The 26,073-nt window shown below is 44.2% G+C and overlaps 1 protein-coding gene across 5 annotated transcripts in view; it reads right to left on the reverse strand.

Moving 5' to 3' along the window:
• Window positions 1–26,073, reverse strand: part of COG7 (component of oligomeric golgi complex 7) — a 114,164-nt gene that overhangs the window by 68,088 nt on the left and 20,003 nt on the right. For all 5 annotated transcript variants that reach the window (XR_008475379.2, XM_035267190.3, XM_035267188.3 and 2 more), the window contains exons 7-10: window positions 13,979–14,177; window positions 8,166–8,293; window positions 6,489–6,643; window positions 3,403–3,519 (exon numbers count right to left, since the gene is read on the reverse strand). Coding sequence is in view for 4 of the 5 variants with exons in the window: in XM_035267190.3 (XP_035123081.1) it covers window positions 3,403–3,519; window positions 6,489–6,643; window positions 8,166–8,293; window positions 13,979–14,177 (599 nt within the window). In the remaining variant the exon portion in view is untranslated. The remainder of the gene's footprint in view (window positions 1–3,402; window positions 3,520–6,488; window positions 6,644–8,165; window positions 8,294–13,978; window positions 14,178–26,073) is intronic.

A 26,073-nucleotide genomic window follows, 5' to 3' on the forward strand; every position in this document is an offset into this window, starting at 1 on the left:
CACTGAAACCTCTGCCTCCCAGGTTCAAGCGATTCTCCTGACTCAGCCTCCCAAATAGCTGGGATTACAGGCACCCGCCATCAAGCCTGGCTAATTTTTGTATTTTTAGTAGAGACGGGGTTTCACCATGTTGTCCAAGCTGGTCTCAAAGTCCTGACCTCAAGTCATCCACCTGCCTTGGCCTCCCAAAGTGCTGGGACTACAGGAGTGAGCCACAGCACCCTGCCTATATCTAATTTTTTTTTTTGAGACAGTCTCACTCTGTTGCCCAGGCTGGAGTGCAGTGACACTATCTCAGCTCACTGCAACCTCTGCCTCCTGGGTTCAAGCGATTCTCCTGCCTCAGCCTCCCAAGTAGCTGAGATTACAGGCATGTGCCACGACACCTGGCTAATTTTTTATATTTTTAGTAAAGACAGGGTTTCACCACATTATCCAGGATGGTCTCAATCTCCTGACCTCATGATCTACCCACCTCAGCCTCCCAAAGTGCTGGGGTTACAGGCGTGAGCCACCACACCCAGCCTCCTGTATCTAAAATTTTTAAATAAAAATTTATTACTTAATATTTCTTAGATGCCTACTAGTTGCAAGACAGAGAAAACTGTTTGGGTGTTAGAAGTATCTCTCCCTGATCATATGAAAGGCAGATGAAGATTAACCCATTTATTTCTCAGAGATAAGCCCAAATGACCATCATATCTGTACTGAATGATCCTTTAATTTTCAAGTAATTTTATGCCAGGCCTCAAACTCCCAGCTGCTGAGTCCTTCAACACCAAACTCATAATGTCAGGACAAATCCAAGTATTAAAGACATCTTAAGTCTAGTTAACTTTTAACTTTCTCTAAAAGTGCCCGTGATCACCAAGGTATCTAGGCATTCCATCATAAGACAAGTTTATGGGAAAGGAAAATATTCCACTTCCCTTGGGTGCAACAGAAGAAAGTTGTGCATAATATTTTTGAGAATACCAAGCCACCACGGATGATAAGGGATATAGTCAGTATCTAGAACATTAAATTTTTTAAACTTTAAGTTCTGGGATACATGTGTAGGACGTGCAGGTTTGTCACGTAGGTAAACATGTGTCATGGTTTGCTGCACCTATCAACCCACAGAACATTAAATTTCATCAAAAAGATAAAAGTCTGGTTGGGTGCAGTGGCTCACGCTTGTAATCTCATCACTTTGGGAGGCCGAGGTGGGCAGATCACAAGGTCAGGAGATCAAGACCATCCTGGTCAACATGGTGAAACCCCATCTCTACTAAAAATACAAAAAAATTAGCTGGCTGTGGTGGTGCACGCCTGTAGTTCCAGCCACTCAGGAGGCTGAGGCAGGAGAATTTCTTGAACCCAGGAGTCGGAGGTTGCAGTGAGCCGAGATCATGCCACTGCACTACAGCCTGGGACTCTGTCTCAATCAATCAATCAATCAACAGAAGTCCATGGGCCGAGCGCAGTGGCTCACGCCTGTAATCCCAGCACTTTGGGAGGCCGAGGCGGGTGGATCACGAGATCAGGAGATCGAGACCATCCTGGTCAACAGGGTGAAACCCCGTCTCTACTAAAAATACAAAAAATTAGCTCGGCATGGTGGCGCATGCCTGTAATCCCAGCTACTGGGGAGGCTGAGGCAGGAGAATTGCCTGAACCCAGGAGGCGGAGGTTGCAGTGACCTACCTAACAGCCTTCAGTGGGTCTGGGTCAGAGGTCAGGCAAGCCATGAAAGTAGGTGAAGCACTCCAGGTGAATGGCTGGTTCTCTCTTGGGAAAATATATCCAGGAGGAATGGTTTTAAGGAAAAAAAGCTTCCAGATTGCTTTTTATTCTTTTTTTTTTTTTTTTTTTTTGAGATGGAGTCTTGTTCTGTCACCCAGGCTGGAGTGTAATGGTGTGATCTTGGCTCACTGCAACCTCTGCCTCCCAGGTTCAAGCCATTCTTCTGCTTCAGCCTCCCAAATAGCTGGGATTACAGGCGGGTGCCACCATGCTCGATTAATTTTTGTATTTTTAGTAGATATGGGGTTTTGCCATGTTGGCCAGTCTGGTCTTGAACTCCTGACCTCCTGATCTACCTGCCTCAGCCTCCCAAAGTGCTGGATTGCAGGCGTGAACCTGCTTTTGATGTTTGCTGTGCGGTGCTTCTCTCCTCTCCCAAGGGGTCTGAGAGCCTAATCGTATTGCTGTTAGCCCACTTGGGAAGGAGAGAAGCACCACACACCAGGGAACCCGTGCCCAGTGTCTCAGGGACCCTTGCTGCCAGCCCCAGGGGCTATGACAGTGCAGGCCCAGTGCTGCCTGAGCATCTCATTTTTAGGTGACATTAGAAATCCAGATCATGTTAAATCTAGTTTTTAGATACTGGCAACAAATCCTCTTGTTAAAAACTGCAATGATCAAACATGTCCATGGGTGAGATCTGGCCATAGGCCAGCAGTTCATGCTCTCTGGTTGGACATGTCAAGGACCAAATCTTCTCATGCGACTGCTGATCAGACCCCCATCAAGGACCTGAGACAATAGGGTGTCTACCTAGTGACCTACAAGCCACACAGGCTATTCTAGAATCTGGTCATCATAACCACTTGAGAGGGTCACCTCAATTCCTTTCACTGAACCCTTCTTTTTTTCTTTTTTTTTTTTGAGACAGGGTTTTGCCCTGTTGCCCAGGCTGGAGTGCAGTGGCACAATCTTGGCTCATTGCAATCTCTACCTCCCAGGTTTAAGCAATTCCCCTCTCTCCGTCTCCCAAGTATCTGGGATTACAGGCGTACACCACCATGCCCAGCTAATTTTTATATTTTTAGTAGAGACAGGGTTTCACCATGCTGGCCAAGTTGGTCTCGAACTACTGACCTTAAATGATCCACCCGCCTCGGCCAAAGTGCTAGGATTAAAGGCCCAATCCACCATGCCCAGCCCTTTCACTGAACTCTTAAATGGCCCTTTCCAGGCCAAACAGCATTGCCTGGAACCATTTAGAACCATGTATCATGGTTCTTAGATCCAGAAGCAGAATCCAATCACCTGTGCATTTTCTAATACATAAGCCCTAAGTTATTTTAGGTCTATAAAAACTATAGGTTGGCGGGGGATGGGGGCGGGTAAAAATATCTCACACCAAATATAAAAAAATTAAGTCATTAAAGGAGGTGACGCATTTGTAAAGAACTTCAAAAAATATTTTAAGAGCTGGAGGAGTCTTGTTGTTGGTCGGTTTGGGTTGGGTTTTTATTTATTGGTTTGTGTTTAGAGTCTAGACTATTTGCTTTTTAAAAAAGCAGTGAAAGAAAAAAATGAAATGCTTCCAAATACATTTGCCATTTTTATATACTATATCCTGCGTGTTTATGCTGACTACATTAGGAACAGCGTGAATCACAACCCCCGGTTTACCTAATGGAGTTCTGAAAAGCCGTCCAATCTTCCTGGAAGAGGGAGTTGGGAGGAATGTCGTCCAGTTTGCACTTCTTTCGTATGGACTGGAGAGTGCTGGTGAAATCAGACACATACCTACCGGGAAAGGGAAGAAAATGGTAAGGAGGTCACCATCGATTCCCCAACTCTAAAGAGACCTGGATTCTACAGCTCTGGACAAACTACTAATGGCCTTGAGAGCATCTTTAAAGGCTCCCACCGAGGAGTGAAACTGCTTGTAAAACTCTGACCACACAAAGGTCTTGACCACCTGGTCGAGCAGTTTCTAAGAGAGATGCCCAAGAGAAGGAAGGGATCGTCACGAAGTTGATTCCAGGATCAACCAGGTGAGAGATGATGCTGATAAATGCCCTGCTCATCCAGAGAAGTACATTTCTGTGAAAGGTTTGAAGAACTGTTTAAACATCACAGTCCCACGGTAGTAACAGCTGTGACCTGGGATAACGTAAGGCAGGTCATGACATCCCGGGCACCTCTGTATCTCATCCTCTAAATTTAAATACCCATGGCACACAGATTAAAGTTCCATGGCTGGCAAAGGTCTGGCTTTAATGGGACAGGAGCATGAATGTAGATTCAAAGCCAGAAAATCCTCCCTCACAGAGTCTGCTGTTTGTTCTCACTTTTCGCACATACTCCTCCCTTCTAGCATCTAAAACACTGTAATTAAACAGCTTGTTTAGACAGAGCACAGTGGCTCATGCCCGTTATCCCAGCACTTTGGGAGGCTAAAGAGGGAGGATCACTTGAGTTCAAGGAGTTCAAGACCTGTGTGGGCAACACAGTGAGATCCCATCTCTTAAAAAAAAAAAAAAAAAAAGGCCGGTGCAGTAGCTCATGCCTGTAATCACAGCACTTTAGGAGGTGGGAGGACCACTTGTGCCCAGGAGTTCAAGACCATACCGGGTGACATGGTGAAACTTCATCTCTACAAAAAATACAAAAATTAGCTAGGCATGGTGGCATGTGCCTGCAATCCCAGCTACTCGGGAGGCTGAGATGGAAGGATGGCTTGAGCTTAGGAGGTCAAGGCTGCAGTGGGTCACAGGCACGCCACTACACTCCAGCCTGGGTGACAGAGCAAGCAATTAGCAATGCTTATTGCTTATAGCCTGTTTGATGCCTATTGCTGCCGCTGGACTTTAAGCTCTGGGAGAAGGGGGTCTGTACCTCATACTTATATCTCCAGGAACTAGCACAGAGCTGGACATAAAGGAGAGACTCATGTCCTCTGGAAGCTAAGAAACCTGTGACATTTGCGTGTATCACAAAAGGCCTTGCTGCTGGCCCCTCCCAAACCATAGCTCTAACTGAGGGAAGTGAAATGTGAGGACCCAGGGCACTGACCCGAAAGGTCAATATGTGCAGTGGAGACACAGACCACTCAGCTAATGAAGAGGAAGAAACTGCTTCAGACTCCACTGACTGCAAATGATCCTGCTGCCCCCTTTACAGGGACCTCAATGCTTTTAGGCAGAAAGCTGCAAAACCCAGAGTCCCACTAATAACATCTTCCCCTTGCATCAAGAGAGGTGACACCTTTCTAGCGTTCTGAGTCCCAGAGGTCAGAGGGGCTGGCCTCAAGGATAAACTGACAGGGGAATGTTAAGGAACATGATTGTGCTTTAGCCATGGGAGGTTAAGCAACCATGCCACCACCCTGCAACCATGACAAATATCCACGTGCTCTGCAGAAAGAGCAGGCACGCACTGCAGGAGAAGGAGTTTTGATTATTCACCATTCTCAGGTATGGCAATAGGCAAATGCTTTCTCTATTTCATTATCCATCAGTCCAGAATTCTAAATGGGTTTGTCATGAAATCTCAGAGGAAAGCGTGGCTTTCATCACATCATTTTTGTCCTCAAACCCTCCAGCTGTTTCTCATGCCACACATTTCCAATTGTCAGCCTTGTCAGAGTCACTGTGAATATAGTCCACTCCCCTTTTCAAGTGATTCTCCTGTCTCAGCCTCCCGAACAGCTGGGATTAGAGGCACCCACCACCATGCCTAGCTAATTTTTGCATTTTTATTAGGGACGAGTTTCACCATGTTCACCAGGCTGATTTCAAACTCCTGACCTCAAGTGATCCACCCTCCTCAGCCTCCCAAAGTGCTGGGATTACAAGTGTGAGCCACTGCACCCAGCCTGATGTTTCTTTTCTATAGGAATACATCCAGGCTCATCTGGCCACATGGAACTGCCCTGGGAGGTGCTGAATGCCCGATGACAATGCCAGGGAACTCTGGGTCAAAAGAGCCTCCCCAGTTCACAGAGACGTGCTCAGTATTGCTGGAACAATCAGAGACGGGGTTTCACCATGTTGGCCAGGCTGGTCTCGGACTCCTGAGCTCAAGCAATCTGCCTGTCTTGGCCTGCCAAAGTACTGGGATTACAGGCATGATTCCACTGTACCAGGTCACAGAACCTTTTTCTTGCTTATATAAACTTTGTTAAATTTCACTTGTCTAAGCTTTCTTTCTTTTTCTTTTTTCTTTTTGAGATGGAGTCTCGCTAGGCTGGAGTACAGTGGCGGAATCTCAGCTCACTGCAACCTCCACCTCCCAGGTCCAGGTTCAAGCAATTCTCCTGCTTCAGCCTCCCAGGTAGCTGGAAATACAGGCACAAGCCACCATGCCCAGCTAATTTTTGCATTTTTTAGTAGAGACGGAGTTTCACCATGTTGGCCAGTTTGGTCTTGAACTCCTGACCTCGTGATCCGCCCGCCTCAGCCTCCCAAAGTGCTGGGATTACAGGTGTGAGCCACGCACCCAGACTCTTTTTTTCTCTTAACATACTTTAATTGCTGCACAAGTTTCCCTCATATGGATATATCACATCTTATGCAGCCTTCCCTAATGGGTGGATGTTTCAGTTGTTTCAAATGTTCTCCCGTCACAAACAATGCTACCATGAATCCTTAACATCTCTTGGGCTCAGGTGCAAGTGTTTCCCAGGGTTCACAGCAGGAATACAAAACGCGTGCATTTTCAACTGAGACAGACACTGCTCCAGTGTGGCTCATCCAGTCCCCGAGCCTTACTTGGTAAAGAGAGATTTCAGGGCTGACAGCAGACCACAGGTGCCCAGGCCATTGGTGAATCTGATGCATCTGTCAATGGCTGCAGACGCCAGACCAAACAGCTTGTTCACGGAGTGGCTCAGCTCCTGCACACAGTCAATCACTTCCCCATGCTCCTGCTCAGCAAATACAGACAAACAAAAGCTGCATCAGGCTTGAGACCAGATAATGCTAAGATAGAGGAAGACCTCCAACCCTTCTCGTCTGTAGTAAAATCACTTAATAATGATGTCAGAAATACAGTTGCAACCTGTGAACTCTCTTCTAGAGCCTGAATCAAGAGAGAACAGTCTAAGTCATCAGTGGGATCATGAAAATTAACTCCTGGCAGAAAAACATGATCAAATGTCTGTCTACTTCATCCTAATGTTTTTCATTGCTTTCCTCTTTTTCTGTGATTATTAAGATGACATCTCTCCCTCTGGCTCTTGAGCTAGGATTCAATTTCTCCATATCAGACGCTCCAAAGAATGTAGCAAAAGAGGGCTGGGTTTGGTGGCTCAAGCTTGTAATCCCAGTACTTCGGGAGGCAGATATGGATGGATCGCTAGAGCCCAGTAGTTTGAGACCAGCCTGGGCAACATGGCGAAACTCCATCTCTACAAAAAATACAAAAGATTAGCTTGGTGTGGTAGTGGGCACCTGTAGTCCCAGCTACTTGGGAAGCTGAGGTGGGAGGATAGCTTGAGCCTGGGAGGTCAAGGTTGCAGTGAGCTATGATTGTGCCACTGCACTCCAGCCTGGGTGACAGAGCAAGACACTTTAAAAAAAAAACCAGCAAAAGGAAAATGCTTCTTTTGGGGCAAGAATGTCACTGAAGTGCAACAGATTTTCTAGGTATATCCCTAGAAAACAAGAAAATGGTAAGAGGCAGTAGATCTGAACTACTGTAAGATCAATTCTGAAATTTCAATGTATCTCATGCTAGACAACCTTATAACTTGAAAACAAAATATTTGAAATGGAAATGGCCTCAGTTCCAATCCTGGTGCCCACACAGTGAACCTGTCCCTGCAGCATAATCGATGAGTTTAAGCTCCTGTGTCCATTTGCATATTTTCCTTAAACAAAAGACTACCTTTTCCTTAAACCAGGGAGATAATCAACTTATCCCCAAAAGATTTAAGCCTCTCATTTTGTTGGGAATTTTAAACAGAAAACTGGGGCCCAGTGGGGTGTCACATGCCTCTAATTCCAGTACTTTAGAAGGCCAAGGTGGGTGGATTGCTTGAGCCCAGGAGTTTGAGACCAACCTGGGCAATACGCCAAAACCCTGTCTCTACAAAAAATTACAAAAATGAGCCAGGCGTGGTGGCACATGCCTGTACTCCCAGCTACTCAGGAGGAAGAGGCAAGATGATCACTTGAGCCTGGGAGGTTGAGGCTGCAGTGAGCTGTAATCATGCCACTACACTCCAGCCTGGGCGACAGATGGAGACCCTGTCCAAACCATCAATTATAGAAAATTGGTAGCAAACACACGGTCTCGTTTTACATTTGGATTACAAGAGCCCACAAGCCCTTAAAGCCCATATTTTTGCATACCAGATCCCAAACCCCAGCCCTCCCTCAGACGTGGCCAAGAACCTGGCTAACAGAATGCTTCCTCAGTGGCCCCAGGACGCACTGTGACTTTACCAAAGGCATGGCGCTGATCTGGATGAGGAGGTTGCTCTCTTCCATGTCACCATACTTCAGCTGGTAGGGTTTGTACGGATCATATACAACATCCACCAGCTCCGTGACTTTTACCAGATTGTGTTCATCTTTAGGGAATCAGAAATGTAAAATGATAATGAACAAAGAATCTGAAATTAACTGTGGGAAAGCAACAATCAAGAGGCACTCTACTAGAACTTTACCCATTTGATCTCCAAAGGGGACTACATTTTGTTAAGCAGCTTTTACAATTCATGGAAGCTTCTTCTACAATCAGTCCAGCAAATACCTGGATAAATTTGGGCTTTGCACAGATTTGCCTAAAGCACTATTAAAGACACCAACCCCCTGAGTCCCATGACCCATCATGGATAAGAATCCCTTCAAAAGATAACCCTCATTAAGCTCAGGTTCAAGAATTGCCACAGAGGCTGGGCACGATATCTCACACTTGTAATCCCAGCACTTTGGGAGGCTGAGGCAGGCAGATCACTTGAGGCCAAGAGTGATCAGCCTGGCCATTATGGTGAAACCACGTCTCAACTAAAAATACAAAAATTAGCCAGGTGTAGTGGTAGGTACCTGTAATTCCAGTTACTTAGGAGGCTGAGGCAGGAGAATCGCTTGAACCTGGGAGGCGGAGGTTGCAGTGAGCCGAAATCGTATCACTGCACTCCAGCCTGGGCAACAGAGTAAGATTCTAAGACTCTGTCTCAAAAAAAAAAAAAGAATTGCCGCAGAGAAAAGGCGATACAGGAAGAACATTTCCCATGCCCATGTGTTCCTAGGACTTCACAAAAACAGAATACTTCACAGGCAGGGCATGGTGGCTTACGCATGTAATCCCAGCACTTTGGGAGGCCAAGGTGAGTGGATTACTTGAGGTCAGGAGTTTGAGACCAGCCTGGCAAATATGATGAAACCCCATCTCTGCTAAAAATACAAAACCAATTTAGCTGCCATTGCACTCCAGCCTGGGCGACAGAGTGAGACACACACACCTGTGTTCCCAGCTACTTGGGAGGCTGAGGCAGGAGAATCATTTGAACCCGGGAGTCAGAGATTATAGTGATCTGAGATCACACCACTACACTCCAGCCTGCCCGACAGAGCCAGACTCTGTCTCAAAACGAAAACAAAAAAACAAAAGTATACCTCATAGCCCAGGCATTCCAAAAATTCCTATGTTCAACCATATAAAAATCTAAAACATGCTGTATCAAAATGTAAATGTGCATATTGTACAACACAGCAATTCAATTCCTGAAAATCATCTTAAAGAAATAAACAAATACACAGAGAGAGAAGGATGTTGATGGAAACATGGCCCAGAATCAGAAAGCTTTGGACATAGTCTCAACAGGGGATTGGTAAATGTAATAGCCTACCTACTGGTGTCCTCACATCCTTCTGGTCCCCTCCTCCAGCCAGTTGTATTACTACTTCTACAACCTCATCTTCCTTCCCTCTTTCTCCAGCTTTCAGCCTCTCTCCATTCCTAAAACCCTCCTCTGGTCACATGCTGATCCTTCTGTCTGGAAGGACTATCTTCTTCCCTTCCCTTCTTCATCTAGTTAAACTGCTGCATCTCCTTCAATACTCACTCAGCAAAAGTCTGATGGTCTCGATTTCTGGCACCAATTTACAAGGTTTTGTAGAGATTAGGTAAAGTAATGTGTGTCTAATGTGGAAATAATCAAATCTGCACATGTATAGAATCCAGAGTGTTAGTTCTTTTTTCTTTTCTTCTTCTTTTTTTTTTTTGAAACAGGGTCTCACTCTGTCCCCCAGACTAAGGTGCAGTGGTGCATCCACAGGTCACCGCTGCCTTTGCCTCCCAAGCTCAAGTGATCCTCCCACCCAGCCTCCTGAGTAGCAAGTACTACAGGTGTGTGCCACTATTACTCCTGGACTCAAGTGATTCTCCCACCTTGTCCTCCCAAAGGGCTGGGGTTACAGCTGTGAGCCCCCACGCCTGGTCCAAAATGCTATTTCTGAATGGCAGGTTGAGAATTATTTATTTTTTTTCCTTCCTTGTATTTTCCAACTTTTTCTATAATGATAACCTAAATTTTTAAAATTTACTTTATACTGCATAATCTTTTCTATTTTGAATTGTATTAGGTACATGTATTAACTATTAAAATAACAGAAAAAATGTTAAAGGTAAAATTAAAAGTTAGACAATATATTTATAACATATTTGATAAGCAATGGGAAAAATTTCTCACTATTTAAGAATCTTTCAGAAACATGCACCAAATTCCTAACAGTGGGTAAAGTGGGATTAAAGGAGAGCTATTTTCTGTCAGAGATCGATATCATTAGGTCTCTAATGATCTAATGATATAGCTCTTTTGTTGCTTTTTATAATATATCTAATAATATATTATTTTAAATAAATTGCTCTTAAAAATTAACCAGAAAAAGGTTAAACTCCCAGAGTAACAGGCTATAAAATAAGCAATTCAGAAGAGAAAAGATACTTTATATAATGTGACTTTCAAACTCCCTAATAACTAAAGTGAAAAACGAAAATGATGTATCAGTAATTGTCTAAGAACCTGGCAAGGAAAGGAGCGAAAAGTCTAGAGTTGGTGAGGGCTCGGGGACACAGGCACATTCGCTCACCACTGATAGTCAAGACAACAGGTGAACACTTTCTAAAGAACAAAATGTGACAAATATCTTCACATTTTTCATTTCTGAGCAACTGCAAACTTAAACTTATCCTAAGGAATAATCAGAGGTAGGCTCAAAAGCTAATGGATAAAACAGTTCATAATAGTTTTATATATCATAGTGATTAAAAAATGGTAGTAAATTGACTGGGTGTAGTAGCTTATACCTGTAATCCCAGCACTTTGGGAGGCCAAGACAGGAGAATCACTTGAGCCTAGGAGTTTGAGACCAGCCTGAGCAAAATAGGGAGACCCTGTCTCTACAAAAAATTTTAAAATTAGCCTTGGTGGCATGTGCCTGTGGTTCCAACCACTCAAGAGGCTGAATTCAGAGAATCACTTGAGCCCAGAAGGTACAAGGCTACAGTGAACTGTGACAACACCAGTGCAATCTAATCTGGGCAACAGAGCAATACCCTATCTTGAAAAAACAAAAAACAACAAAACTATGTCTTAGGAAAACATTTAATTATATAAGAAATGCTCTTTATATTATTTTGAACCTTTCAAAAAATGAAAATATGGCTGGGCCCGGTGACTCACACCTGTAATCCCAGCACTTTGGGATGCCAAGGCAGGTGAATCATGAGGTCAAGAGATCAAGACCATCCTGGCCAACATGGTGAAACCCCATCTATACTAAAAATACAAAAATTAGCCAGGCGTGGTGGTGCATGCCTGTAGTCCCAGCTGCTCAGGAGGCTGAGGCAGGAGAATCACTTGAACCTGGAAGGTGGAGGTCACAATGACCCAAGATCATGCCATTGCACTCCAGCCTAGCGACAGAGCATGACTCTGTCTCCAAAAAAAAAGAAAGAAAGAAAATATGACTGTCTACAACCAATATTTAAAGATATTTATATACATTATATAATTACATGTAAATATATAAAAGTATATATTATATATTACATTCTGTATTTATATAACATTTATATGGTAGATATTAAATATTTATATTAACATTTTGTGAACAGTGTATATTTGTATTACTAGAAGCAAACTGTTGTTGGTGGCTCTGACGGATAAGTTTATGGATTGTTCTTTCTCTCTTTTTAATTTTTATTTTTGTGTGTTTCCAAAGAATGTTAAAGTTAAAATATCAAGGAGAATCATCAGAAATCTAGGTCAGGTGCAGTGGCTCATGCCTGTAATCTCAGCACTTTGGAAGGCTGAGGTAGGTGGATCACTTGAGGTCAGGAGTTTGAGATCAACCTGGCCAACATGGTGAAACCCCCTCTAGAGTTTCTACAGTTTAGAAACGCTACTAAAAATGCAAAAAAAAAAATTAGCCAGGCGTGTAGTGGGCACCTGTAATCCCAGCTACTTGGGAGGCTGAGGCAGGAGAATTGCTTGAACCTGCGAGGTGGAGGATGCAGTGAGCCGAGATCATGCCATTGCACTCCAGCCTGGGTGACAGAGCAAGTCTCTGTCTAAAAAAAAAAAAATTAAAGTCCTAGCCAGGTACAGTGGTTCACACTTGCTATAATCTCAGCAGTCTGGGAGGCCCAGGCAAGTCAATCATTTGAGGTCACGGGTTCAAGACCAGCCTGGCCAACATGTCAAAACCCCATCTCTACTAAAAAGTATAAAAATTAGCCAGGTTTGGTGGCATGCACCTGTAGTCCCAACTAATCGGGTGGCTGAGGCAGAAGAATTGCTTGAACCCAGGAGACAGAAGTTACAGTGAGCCAAGATCGAAGCACTGCAATCCAGCCTGGGTGACAGAGTGAGACTCGTCCCGTGGCTGACTAGCAAAGTACTGCCAGATCTGTCTCAAGAGTGGTTCTCTTCCTTACTACGTCCATCTCAGGGGAAGTATGCAGCCGTTCCTTGCTCCACCTTCATCCCACTGTGCTGCAGACAACTCTCCTTAGCTCAACTCTCCCAACTCTCCTCAGCCACTTCCACAAAGGCAACATGGTCCCCTGGAGGCTGCCCACATCCAGCGGGCCTTTCCCATAACTAAGGCCTGACCTGTGAGTGTGCCAAAAACACCGATGAGTCATCAGGAATCCGAACAATAAACACACTCCCTGGAACGTATGAGGCAATTATGCACAAATGTAATTAAAGAGAATAACTATTAAATAAAGTCAGTGATACACAGCAGCCAAACAGCAGAACAAGGCCTTCCTGAAAGGATTTCCTGATTTGACAGCAGCATGAGTCACGGGGTCTGTGTTCTTTAAAAATTTATGAAGCTTTTAGCATAAACGGGAAAGAGCCTGGAGAATGTCACACACCAGGTTTTGTTTACCCAAATGGGAGCAAGGGGTACTCTGCTCTCAGTCAGCCACCGGGGAAAGCTCATTTTCTCTACAAGCACCTTCACTCTTAGCACAACTCCCAAGCACAACTTGCTGTTGCTTCTTCAAAAAGCCCCTGTAGCGGACAGGCGAGGTGGCTCACACCTGTAATCCCAGCACTTTGGGAGGCTGAGGCAGGCGGATCACTTGAGGTTGGGAGTTGGAGACCAGCCTGACCAACATGGAGAAACCCCGTCTCTACTAAAAATACAAAATTAGCCGGGTGTGGTGGTGCACACCTGTAATCCCAGCTACTACTCAGGAGGCTGAGGCAGGAGAATCGCTTGGATCCGGGAAGCAGCAACAAGGGAGGGAAGAAGGAAGGAAGGAAGGAAGGAAGGAAGGGAGGGAGGGAGGGAGGGAGGGAGGAAGCCCCTGTAGCGTATTTGTTCTCTAAAACTGACTTTTGAGGTTGAACTGTCTGACGCTTCATTATGACTTCAAAGGATGAGCAGCACACTTGCCTCCTGGTGTAATCTGCCACCAACTCTTTGTCATAAATCTACCTGCCTCACTGTGATGCCTGTTTTACATCCCAAGCCCCCAGAGAGGTGTCCATCACTTCCCCAGAGCGTGCAAAGCAGCCAGGCAGCACTGGAGCCAGGCAAGTATAATAAACAAGTATTTCCATGATGGCAACATTTTCATGGAAAAGCCCTCCACATCTGCTGAGAAGGAAAACATGGATCCCTTCCATTTCTGTAAAATCAGTCATCTGAAAAGGCAAACAAACCCAGGCCCCAGAAGCTTCAGAAAGAGCGAGTAAAGACAAGCTGGAGAACTGGGAGGAAGGAATGTTTACATAGGTGGGGGAGCAGCGCCATCTCCAAGCCCTTGGCAAAGTGGGCAGTGGTGTCGTAGAACTCCAGCAGTCTGGTGAGCTCCTGCTCCGGCCCTGCCCTCTCCACACCGCTGCTGAGGCAGGAGGGCAGTGAGGGCGTGAGGGCCCCCAGGGTCTGAATCAGCAGCACCGTCACCACCTCATGGGGCTTCCGGAAAACCTGCAGTGAGAGAGAGGTGTACCTGCCTTAGAACATGCAGTCAAGTAGGAGCCTACCTTTTTTTATTTTTATTTTTTTTAAGACGGGGTTTCACCATGTTGGTCAGGCTGGTCTTGAATTCCCGACCTCAGGTTATCCGCCCACCTTGGCCTCCAAAGTGCTTGGATTACAGGCGTGAGCCACCACACCCGGCCTGAGCCTACCTTTTTTAAAAAACTTTTTTGAGAGGCCAGTCACGGTGGCTTATACCTATAATCCCAGCACTCTGGGAGGCCAAGGTGGGTGGATCACTTGAGCCAGGAGTTCAAGACCAGTTTGGCTAACATGGTGAAACCCCATCTCTACTAAACACAAAATTAGCTGGGCATGATGGTGCGTGCCTGCAATCACCTATTCGGGAGGCAGGGGCAGAATCACTTGAACCCAGGAGGCAGAGGTTGCAGTGAGCCAAGATTGCGCCACTGCATTCCAGCCTGGGTACAAAGCGAGACTGTCTCAAAAAAACAGAAATAAATGCAAATTAAAAATTAAAAACTCTTTGGAAACAGGGTCCCAGGCTGAAGTGCAGTGGCACAATCATAGCTCACTGCAGCCTTAAACTCCCAGGCTCAAGTGATCCTTCCACCTTAGACTCCCAAGTAGCTGAGACTATGGGTGCATTACCACACCTAACTAATTTTATAGAGACAGTGTCTCACTGTGTTGCCCAGGCTGGTCTCAAACTCCTAGCCTCAAGGGGTTCTCCTGCCTTGATCTCCCAAGGTGTTGGGATTATAGGTGTGAGCCACGGCACCTTTTAAAGTATACCTTTTAAAAGAAACTGTCTCCTAGGTCAGCCCAAAAGGATCTCCCCTGATAGTTTAAAAGTGGCTTAGTTTAGAGCAATAAGTCCAAAGCTTTCCTTGGCAAAGGTGAACATGCTCAGAAAGTAAAGTAAACTGGCAAGACTTGGAACTTGCAACCTGCGCAGAACTGGCAAGTTCATGTCTATCAGTTACCCAAGTGTCTAACTATTTTCAAATCGAACAAATGCATTCATGCAGCATTTTTTTCCAATGGTCACAAAAAATTGACTGGAGAGAGAACTATGGGCCAGGCATGGTGGCTCACACCTGTAATCTCAGCACTTTGGGAGGCTGAGGTGAGCAGATCACCTGAGGTCAGGCATTTGAGACCAGCCTGGCCAACATGATGAAACACTGTCTCTACTGAAAAATACAAAAAAGAGCCAGGCATGGTGGCAGGCACCTGTAATCCCAGCTACTTAGGAGGCTGAGGCAGGAGAATAGCTTGAACTCGGGAGGCAGAGGATGCACTGAGCCGAGATCACATTATTGCACTCTAGCCTGAGTGACAAGAGCGAAACTCCATCTCAAAAGAAAAAAATAAAGAGAGAGGACTATGAACATGACAGTGGAGACACTGGGGAGTGGGAGCTAGGGAATAAAATAGAATGAAAGAAGAGAAAACTTAATTGAATCGGAGTTGTAAGAAGCTTGAAGCACAGTTGCTGTCTGGCCTACAAGCCAGCTTTCCCCTTGACAGAGATCTTCAGTCTACTTGGATTTCTCGATTATTCTTAAGGTTCACCAGGAATAGTGTATCTAGACCCATTTAGATCATAGATTCACTTATTCATTGTCTTTTTTTCCATCCTTTTTTTTTTTTGAGATGGAGTCTTGCTCTGTCGCCCAGGCTGGAGTGCAATGGTGTGATCTCAGCTCACTGCAACCTCCACCTCCCAGGTTCAAGCAATTCTCCTGGCCCAGCTTCCCAAGTAGCTGGGATTACAGGCACATGCCACCACGCCCAGCTAATTTTTTGTATTTTGTTTTTTTAGTAGAGACGGGGTTTTGCCATGTTGGTCAGGGTGGTCTCGAACGCCTGACCTTGTGATTCACCCGCCTCAGCCTCCCAAAGTGCTGGGATCACAGGTGTGAGCTTCCATGTCCAGCCCTTTCTCCATTCTTTAGATCTCTTGGGCAAAACTTGGATAATGTACGGAGTCCATTTAGAGGAGGGTTCTCACAGATAGCTCAATGTTGATTATATAGTTTTTTAAAATAATGCCTCTTTAATATGAATAAACATGAAATGAGATATAAAAGCTGTTCTTGTTGGGCACAGTGGCTCACACCTGTAATCCCAGCACTTTGGGAGGCTGAAGCAGGTGGATCACTTGAGGTCAGGAGTTCGAGACTAGCCTGGCCAACATGATGAAACCACATCTTTACTAAAAATACAAAAATTAGCTGGGAGTGGTGGCATGCATCTGTAATCCCACCTACTAGGGAGGCTGAAGCAGGAGAATCACTTGAACCTGGGAGGCGGAGGTTGCAGTGAGCTGAGATCACACCACTGCACTCTAGCCTGGGCAACAGAGCAAGACTCTGTCTCAAAAAATAAAGAAATAAAATAAAAAATAAAAGCTGTAGCTGGCAACTCTAAGGCCAAAAAGGCAAACATTTAAAAACTGTAAAACCAATAAAATTCAAATTTTTATTAGAAAATAACTTGAGGCAAATGAAAATGAAAACACAACACATCAAAACTTACAGTATGCGGTGACGGTAGTGCTAAGGAAAATTTATAGCTATAAATGCGTAGAATTTTATTTTTTTTATTTTTTATTTTTTGAGACAGAGTTTCACTCTTGTTACCCAGGCTAGAGTGCAATGGAGCGATCTCAGCTCACTGCAACCTCCGCCTCCTGGGTTGAGGCAATTCTCCTGCCTCAGCCTCCTGTACAGCTGGGATTACAGACACGCACCACCATGCCCAGCTAATTTTTTGTTTTTAGTAGAGATGGGGTTTCACCATGTTGACCAGGATGGTCTCGATCTCTTGACCTTGTGATCCACCCGCCTCGGCCTCCCAAAGTGCTGGGATTACAGGCTTGAGCCACTGTGCCCGGCCCCACACATAGAATTTTAAAAAAGGAAGATCTCTAACCAAGAAGCTAACTGTACACATTAAGGAACTAGAAAAAGAAAGGCAAACTAAACCCAAAGCTAGCAAAAAGAGGGAAATAATAAAGATGACAGCAGAGAATAAAAAATCAATTTAAAAAAATCAAAACAACCAGAAGTTGGTTCTTTGGAAAGATCAACAAAATTGACAACCTTTACCTAAACTAAGAAAAAAGAGAGGAGTCAAATTACAAAAACATATATGAAAGTGAGGACATGACCACCAATTTTGCAGAAATAAAAAAACTATACAACTATTTCGTGTCAACTAAAACTTAAAAAAAAAAGTAATAAAAAGGATTATGAGACTATGAACAACTGTATGCCAACAAACTGAATAACCTAAATGAAGTGAACAAATTCCTAGAAACATAATCTGTTGAAGAAACCAACTTAAGGAAAAATAGAAACTCTCAATAGGCCAGGTGTGGTGACTCATGCCTGTAATCCCAGTACTTTGGGAGGCTAAGGTGGGTGGATCATCTGAGGTCAAGAGTTTGAGACCAGCCTGGGCAACATGGCAAAATCTAACCTCCACTAAAAATGCAAAAAACTTGGGAGATACAAGAATCACTTAAACCCGGGAGGCTGAGGTTGCAGTGAAATTACATTGCACCACTGCACTCCAGCCTGGGTGACAGAGTGAGACTCAATCTCAAAAAAAAAAAAAAACAGAAGACAAAAATAACACCTCTGAATGGACCTATCACTAATGAGAACACTGAATCAGTCATCAAAAAACTCCTACCAAAGAAAATAACAGAACTAGACAACTTACCCAGTGAATTCTAGAAAGCATTAAAAGAAGAATTAACAACAACCCGTCTAACAGACTTTCAAAAAATTTGAAGAGGAGAAAACATGTTATGGTCTGAACTGTGTCCCCTAAAATTCCTATGTTAAAATTCTGTGAATGTTACCATCTTTGGAGACAGGGCCTTTAAAGAGGTAATAAAGGTGATACAGTATCACATGGTTGGCTCCAATCCAATATGACTGGAGTCCTTTTAAGAGGAGGAGTTAGGACATTGACAAATAGAAAGGGAAGACATAGGAAAAAGATGCCCATGTGTAAGTCAAGGAGACCAGCCTCAGAAGAAACTAATCCTGTGAACGAACACCTTGATTTTGAACTTCTGGGCTTGAGAACTTTGGGAAAATTAATTTCTGTTGTTTAAACTACCCAGTCTGAGGTCGTTTATTATGGAAACAACTAACAAACTAACAAACAGAACACTGCCTAACTCATTCTATGAAGCCAGCATTACCCTGATACTAAAACCAGACAAAGTCAAGAAAAGAACTACAGGCCAGGGGTGGTGCCTCACACCTGTAATCCCAACACTTTGGGAGGCCCAGGTGGACGGATCACTTGAGGTCACGAGTTCGAGACCAGCCTGACCAACATGGTGAAACCCCATCTCTAATAAAAATACAAAAAATTAGCTGAGTGCAGTGGTGCACGACTATAATCCCAGCTACTTAGATGGCTGAGGGAGAAGGATTGCTTGAACCTGGGAGGTGGAGGTTACAGTGAGCTGAGATGGTCCCACTGCACTCTAGCCTGGGCAACAGAGCAATTCTCCATCTCAACAAAAAAAAAAAGAAAAGAAAAGAATTACAAACCAACATGCCTTATGAATACACATGCAAAAAAACAAAAACAAAAACAAAAAACAGGAGTTGTAACTTTTGTCTCTGATAAAATAGACTTTATTAGTAACAAAGACTAAAAGAAACAAAGAAGGACATTACATAATGGTAAAAGGATCAATGCAACAACAGGAGTCAATGATCATAAATATATATGCACACAATATAGGAGCACCCAGATACATAAGACAAGTCCTTAATGACTTATAAAGAGACTTGGACTCCCGCACAATAATAGCGGGAGACTTTGACACCACATTGTTAATATTCAACGGATCAATGAGATAGAAAATTAACAGGGACATCTGTGATTTGAACTCAGACCTGGAACAAGTAAACTCAGTGAGTATTTATAGAATTCTTCACCCCAGGTCCACAGAACATACATTTTTCTCAGTATCACATTATACCTATTTTGAAAGTGACCACATAATGGAAGTAAATCACTCTTCAGCATTTACATAGCATTTCACAGACTTAAATGAAACAATGGTTGGCTGTTTGTTTGTTATTTTATTCCCTTATTCCTTCCTGTCTTCGCTGTTAAGCACAATTATCGGCATAAAAGAGGTTTTTAATACCTATTTTTAGATTGCATTCCAGCGTGGGCAATAGAGCAAGACTCCTGTTCTCTCTCCCCCTTTCTCTTTCTCTTTCTTTCTTTAAAAAAAAAATACTTCTCACAAAAAGATACATATATTAATAAAAGGAATCATTACTGTAATGTAGCTGGGAGAAAAATACTAGCACATATAAAGAGAAATCTAAATAAGAGAGGTTATAGTCCTCCCCTGCTCTGATGGTTAGGATGTACATAAAACAGGATGTCAGGTGGGATTACACAGGCTCTAAAAATAAAAAAATGAATACACATGCAAGCATCTTCAACAAAACACTGCTAAACTGAGTTCAGCAGCATATTAAAAAACATTATAAACCATGACCAAGTAGGATTCACCTAGGAATGTGAGAATGATTCAACTATACAAAAATGAACCAAGGCCTGGCACTGTGGCTCAACCCTATAATCCCAGCACTTGGGAGGCCAAAACAGGAAGATCACTTGAAGTTAGGAATTTGAGACCAGCCTCAAAAAATAAAAAATGTTATAAATCTCTAATTTTTTTAATGAATCAATTGTATATACCACATTAACAGAATGAAAGGAAAAAAATATATGAGCACCTCAATTAATGCAGAAAATATATTTGACAAAATCCTATACCCTTCATGAGTAAAACACTAAACTAGAAATAGAAGAAAACTCACTCCACATAATAAAGGCCATACATGAAAACCCACAGCTAACATGATATTCGATCATGAGAGATTGAAAGGTTTTCACCAAAAAAACAGAAACAAGATAAGGATGCCTGCTTTTGCCACTCTATTCAACAAAACCAGAAGCCCTAGCCAGAGCAATTGGACAAGAAAAAGACATAAAAAGCATCAAATTGAAAACAAAGTTATATCTGTTCACAGATGACATTATCTTAAGGGTAAAAATCTTAAAGAACCTACAAAATACTTTCAGACTTAATAAACAAATTCAGGACAGGTGCAGTGGCTCATGCCTGTAATCTCGACACTTCGGGAGATGGAGGTGGGAGGATCGCTTTAACCTAGGAGTTTGAGACCAGCCTGGGCAACAAAGCAGGATTCTGTCTCTTAAAAAAAAAAAAAGAACGGTTTAAAAATTAGCCAGGTGGCTGGGTGCAGTGGCTCACATCTGTAATCCCAGCACTTTGGGAGACTGAGGCAGGTGAATCACGAGGTCAGGAGTTTGAGACCAGCCTGGCCAACCTGGTGAAACCCTGTCTCTACTAAAAATACAAAAATTAGGTGGGCATGGTGATGCAGGCCTGTAATCCCAGCTACTAGGGAGGCTGAGGCAGGAGAATGGCTTGAAATCGGGAGGCAGAGGTTGCAGTGAGCCAAGATCGTGCCACTGCACTCCAGTGACACTGGGGGACAGAGCAAGACTCTGTCTCAAAAAAAAAAATAATTAGCCAAGTGTGGTGGTGTTCACCTGTAGTGGGAGAATCACCTGAGCCCAGGAAGTGGAGGCTGCAGTTAGCTGAGGTTACACCACTGCACTCCAGCCTAGGAGACAGAGCAAAACCCTGTCTCAGAAAAACAAAAAACATCTAAACTGCTGAGGGCTCTCCAATTTGTGTTTCTCCCAACCACCTACTGGATGTCACTGTTAGGATGTGTCACCCTCACTTGGAATTTAAAAGGAGGCAAAATTAAAATTTATTATATTCCCACTGACCTCCCCAAACCTGTTTCCTTCAACTTCTCTGTTCCTGTCAGTAATGTCTCCATTCAACCAGGATGAAAACCACCCTTTGACTCTCCTTTCTTATGGTCCATTCATCAGTTACCAGGTCCTAAAAACTGCTCATTCTTTCTGAACTTCAACATTTCCATCACCATCCTCTACCAGACAAATGTTCTTACCTGTCTCCAGCATAACCTTATCAATTCACCCTCTATACGAACACCAAATTTGTTATTTTTAAATGTTGTTTTAAAAATTCGTGGACAGGCACGGTGGTTTATGACTGTAATCCCAGCACTTTGGGAGGCCGAGGTAGGTGGATCACAAAGTCAAGAGATCGAGACCATCCTGGTCAACATGGTGAAATCCTGTCTCTATTAAAAATACAAAAATTAGCTGGGCATGGTGGTGCACACCTATAGTCCCAGCTACTCGGGAGGCTGAGGCAGCAGAATCGCTTGAACCCAGGAGGTAGAGGATGCAATGAGCCAAGATCACGCCACTGTACTCCAGCCTGGTGACAGAGTGAGACTCCATCTCAAAAGAAAAAAAAATCTGAGGCCTAGCGTGGTGGCTCACGCCTGTAATCCCAGCACTTTGGGAGGCTGAGGTGGGTGGAATGCTTGAGGCCAGGAGTTGGGAGACCAGCCTGGCCAACATGGCAAAACCCCGTCTCTACTAAAAAATACAAAAACTAGCAGGGCATGGTGGTGTGAGCCAGCAGTCCCAGCTACTCTGCAGGCTGCAGCATGAGAATAGCTTGAACCAGGGAGATGGAGGTGTCAGTAAGCCCAGATAGTGCCACTGTACTCCAGCCTGGGTGATAGAGCAAAACTCAGTCTAAAAAAAAAAAAAAAAAAAAAAGGCCGGGCACAGTGGCTTACACTTTGGGAGGCTGAGATAGGTGGATCACCAGGTCAGGAGTTCAAGACCAGCCTGGCCAACATGGTGAAACCCCTTCTCTACTAAAAATATAAAAATTAGCCAGGTGTGGTGGCAGGCACCTGTAATGGAAGCTACTCAGGAGGCTAAGGCAGAAAATGGCTCATTTGCACTTTCCCCTGGACTTCTCCAGTAAAGAAAAATAAAAAATAAAAAAAAAAAGAAAGAAAATTGCGTGAACCTGGGAAGCTGAGGTTGCAGTGAGCTGAGATCATACCACTGCACTCCAGCCTGAGGGATGGAGCAAGACTCAAAAAAAAAAAAAAAAAAAGACTCAAAAAAAAAAATCACTTACATACTTACATTTAAATTTTTTAAATATTGTAACATTCAATAATTATTAACATTTTGGTGTTGACATTCTTTCTAACTTTAGCCTTCTGGTGGGCGTGGGGTATCTCAACGTGCTTTTGTTTGTTTGACGTGGAGTCTTGCTCTCCAGTCACCCAGGCTGGAGTGCAGTGGTGTGTTCTTGGCTCACTGTAACCCCTGCCTCCCAGGTTCAAGCGATTCTCCTGCCTTAGCCTCCCGAGTAGTTAGGATTATAGGTACCCACAACCACACCTGCCTACTTTTTGTATTTTTAGTAGAGATGGGGTTTCATCATGATGGCCAGGCTGATCTCCAACTCCTGACCTCATGATCCGCCCACCTCAGCCTCCTAAAGTGCTGGGATTATAAGCATGAGCCACTGTGCCTGGCCCTCATTGTGGTTTTAATTTGCATTTCCCTGAAGATCAGGACATTGGGCAACTTTTCACATGCTTGTCAGCCACTTATTCATCTTTCTTTGTCAAGTGTCTACTCAAGTCTTTTGCCATTTGAAAAAACAGGGGTATTTGCCTTGTTATTATTGCACTGTAATCTGTGGCTTGAGCAGAGGTCTTGATTTTGATCAAGATAGTGAAGACTGGAAGAAAACATCTACAAAACGTACCTGACAAAGGGCTTGTCTTAGGATATACCAAGAACTGCTACAACTCAACAATAACAGGCAAATAACCTGTTTTTTTTTTTAATAGACAAAGACTTGAATAGACATTTCACAAAGGAAGATGCACAAATGGCCAATAAGCACGTGAAGAGTTGCTCAATGTCCTTAGTCATCAGGGCAATGCAAATGAAAACCATGATGAGATACTACTACACACCCACCAGCATGGCTAAAATTAAAGAGAATGTCAACACCTAATTTCAGCAAGGATGTGGAACAACCAGAACTCTCACACACTGTGTAGGAGTGGAAAAGGTACAACCACTTTGGGCAAAGGTCTGGCAGTTTCTTTTCTCTTTTTTTCTTTTCTTTTTGAGACAGAGTCTCACTCTGTTGCTCAGGCTGAAGTGCAGTGGCATGATCTCCGCTCACTGCAACCTCCACTTCCCAGGCTAAAGAAATTCTCCTGCCTCAGCCTCCCAAATAGTTGGGATTACAGGCATGTGCCATCACGCCTGGCTAATTTTGTATTTTAAGTGGAGACAGGGTTTCATCATGTTAGCCAGGCTGGTCTCGAACTCATGACCTCAGGTGATCCGCCCACCTTGGCCTCTCAAAGTGCTGGGATTACAGGCGTGAGCCACTATACCTGGCCTTATAACTTACTTTGAAATGAATAAAAAAAAACAAGATGATTGGGCATGTTGGCTCATGTATGCAATCCTAGCAGTTTGGGAGGCTGAGGTAGGAGGATCACTTGAGCCTGGGAGTTCAACACCAGTCTGGGCAATGTAGGGAGACCTCATCTCTGTTTAATTTAATATTTTTATATAAAAAATAAAAATAACTTTTAAAAATAAGATGGATTCGCTGATCATGGTGGCTTATACCTGTAATCCCAGCACCTTGGGAGGCCGAGGCAGACGTATCATAAGGTCAAGACATCAAGACCATCCTGGCCAACATGGTGAAACCCTGTCTCTAAGAAATAAAGATAAAAAAGAAAAAAAAAGAAACCCCATCTCTACTACAAATACAAAAATTAGCTGGGCATAGTGGCATGCACCTGTAGTCCCAGTTACTCGGGAGGCTGGGGCAGGAGACTCACTTGAACCCAGGAGGCGGAGGTTGCAGTGGGCCAAGATTGTACCACTGCACTCCAGCCTGACGACAGAGACTCCATCTCAAAAACAAATAAAATAAAATAAGATGGATTAGGCTGGGGACAGTGGCTTATGCCTGTAATCCAGCACTTTGGGAGGCCAAGGCGGGCAGATCAGGAGATGGAGACCATCCTGGCCAACATGCTGAAACCCTGTTGTGGGTAACCCCCAACGTGGGCACCAGGAAGGAGAGCTGTACAGACTCGGGCACAATTAGTGCTTGAAGTATAACTTACTGCTTACTAATATCTAAGATATATATAATCATACTTAGTTCCATATAATCTTGTATCTAGCTTATATATATATAAAACCACACTTAGTTTTATATAATCTTTCTATACAAACTACAAACATATATTGGATTTTAGTCAGAGCTATATCGACACATTTATTGCTGATTTATATAATCTTTTTTTTTTGAGACAGTTTCGCTGTTGTTACCCAGACTGGAGTGCAATGGCACGATCTCAGCTCACCGCAACCTCCGCCTTCTGGGTTCAAGCAATTCTCCTGCCTCAGCCTCCTGAGTAGCTGGGATTACAGGCACGCACCACCATGCCCAGCTAATTTTTGTATTTTTAGTAGAGACAGGGTTTCACCTCGTTGACCAGGATGGTCTTGATCTCTTGACCTCGTGTTCCACCCATCTCGGCCTCCCAAAGTGCTGGGATTATAGGCGTGAGCCACCGCGCCCGGCCTATATAATCTTTCTATATAATCATATAGTAGTTTATAGTAGGAGGAATGCCAAGAGCAGTCACAGTGCAGAAGCAAATACATGGGAAAAACAGCCAGGCCAGGACAAGAACCAATGACCCAGGCGGTAGCGCCCCTGCTTGAAAGGGCATACACTATGTGGCAGGTCAGGGCCTAGATGGCAGCACTCAATACCCACTGCATGGCTGGCTTGGAGCAAGAGTTATTCCTCCTGAAAAGGAGTGGCCGTACCTTGCATCCAGTTCTTGTGGAAAGTAGGCCTCAGGCCTGAGATCTCGTGAACAACCGAGGGAGAAGAACCCCTCTGGTGTAATTGCGCCATGGCAGCTGTACACCCTGTGAGCTTTTGCTTGCTACTGGGATGGCTCAAATCATTCTCCTATAAATTATCTTAGAGAAGAGCACACTCTGCCAGGTCCCACTGCATTGGTTTACAGCATCCTTCCATCGGAATTCTTTGAAGTCTCCAGCCCCCAGATAAGAAGTGTTGCGCATGGCACTTGTTGCACACAGCTCACCTCCTTTGCCAGGTGACCTAATGAAGGGGGACCCCCTTTTTGTACGTTACCCTCTATTACTGTGCACGGCATAGACCCCTACTGCACATGGCCCACCTCTCTGGCTAGGTGACCTAATGGGGTAGCCCCCTACTTGCTACTCATGTGATTACGTATGCCCAATCATTAAGCCTATATATTACCTCACTCACGACCCTTCCCCCTGCCTTGAACCTAATAAATACAGATGCTTCTGGATGTTCAGGGCCTCGCCTGTCTCCGTTCATAAGGTGGCATGGCCCCCAGAGCCCGGATGCTCTTTTCCAGTCTGTCTGTGTCCTGTCTCTTTATTTCTCAGATCCTGCGACTCAACACAGCAATAGGGGACACCCCATGACCCTGTGGAGCTGTGGCCCTCCATCCTGTCTCTACTAAAAAAATACAAAAATTAGACGGGCATGGTGGTGGGTGCCTGTAAGCCGGGCTACTGGGGAGGCTGAGGCAGGAGAATCACTTGAATCCAGGAGACGGAGGTTGCAGTGAGCTGAGATCACGCCACTGCACTCCAGCCTGAACAACAGAGCGAGACTGTCTCAAAAAAAAGGTAGATGATTGAACAAACAGAGACAGGGATTGAGGGGCAGATTTGCAATAAAGCAAATAAAGCAAAATGCTCACTGTACAACCTAGGAGGTGGCTACATGGGTATTCACTGCACAATTCCTTCAACATTT

Source organism: Callithrix jacchus, chromosome 12, assembly GCF_049354715.1.
Source record: "Callithrix jacchus isolate 240 chromosome 12, calJac240_pri, whole genome shotgun sequence".
Classification (NCBI taxonomy): domain Eukaryota; kingdom Metazoa; phylum Chordata; class Mammalia; order Primates; family Cebidae; genus Callithrix; species Callithrix jacchus.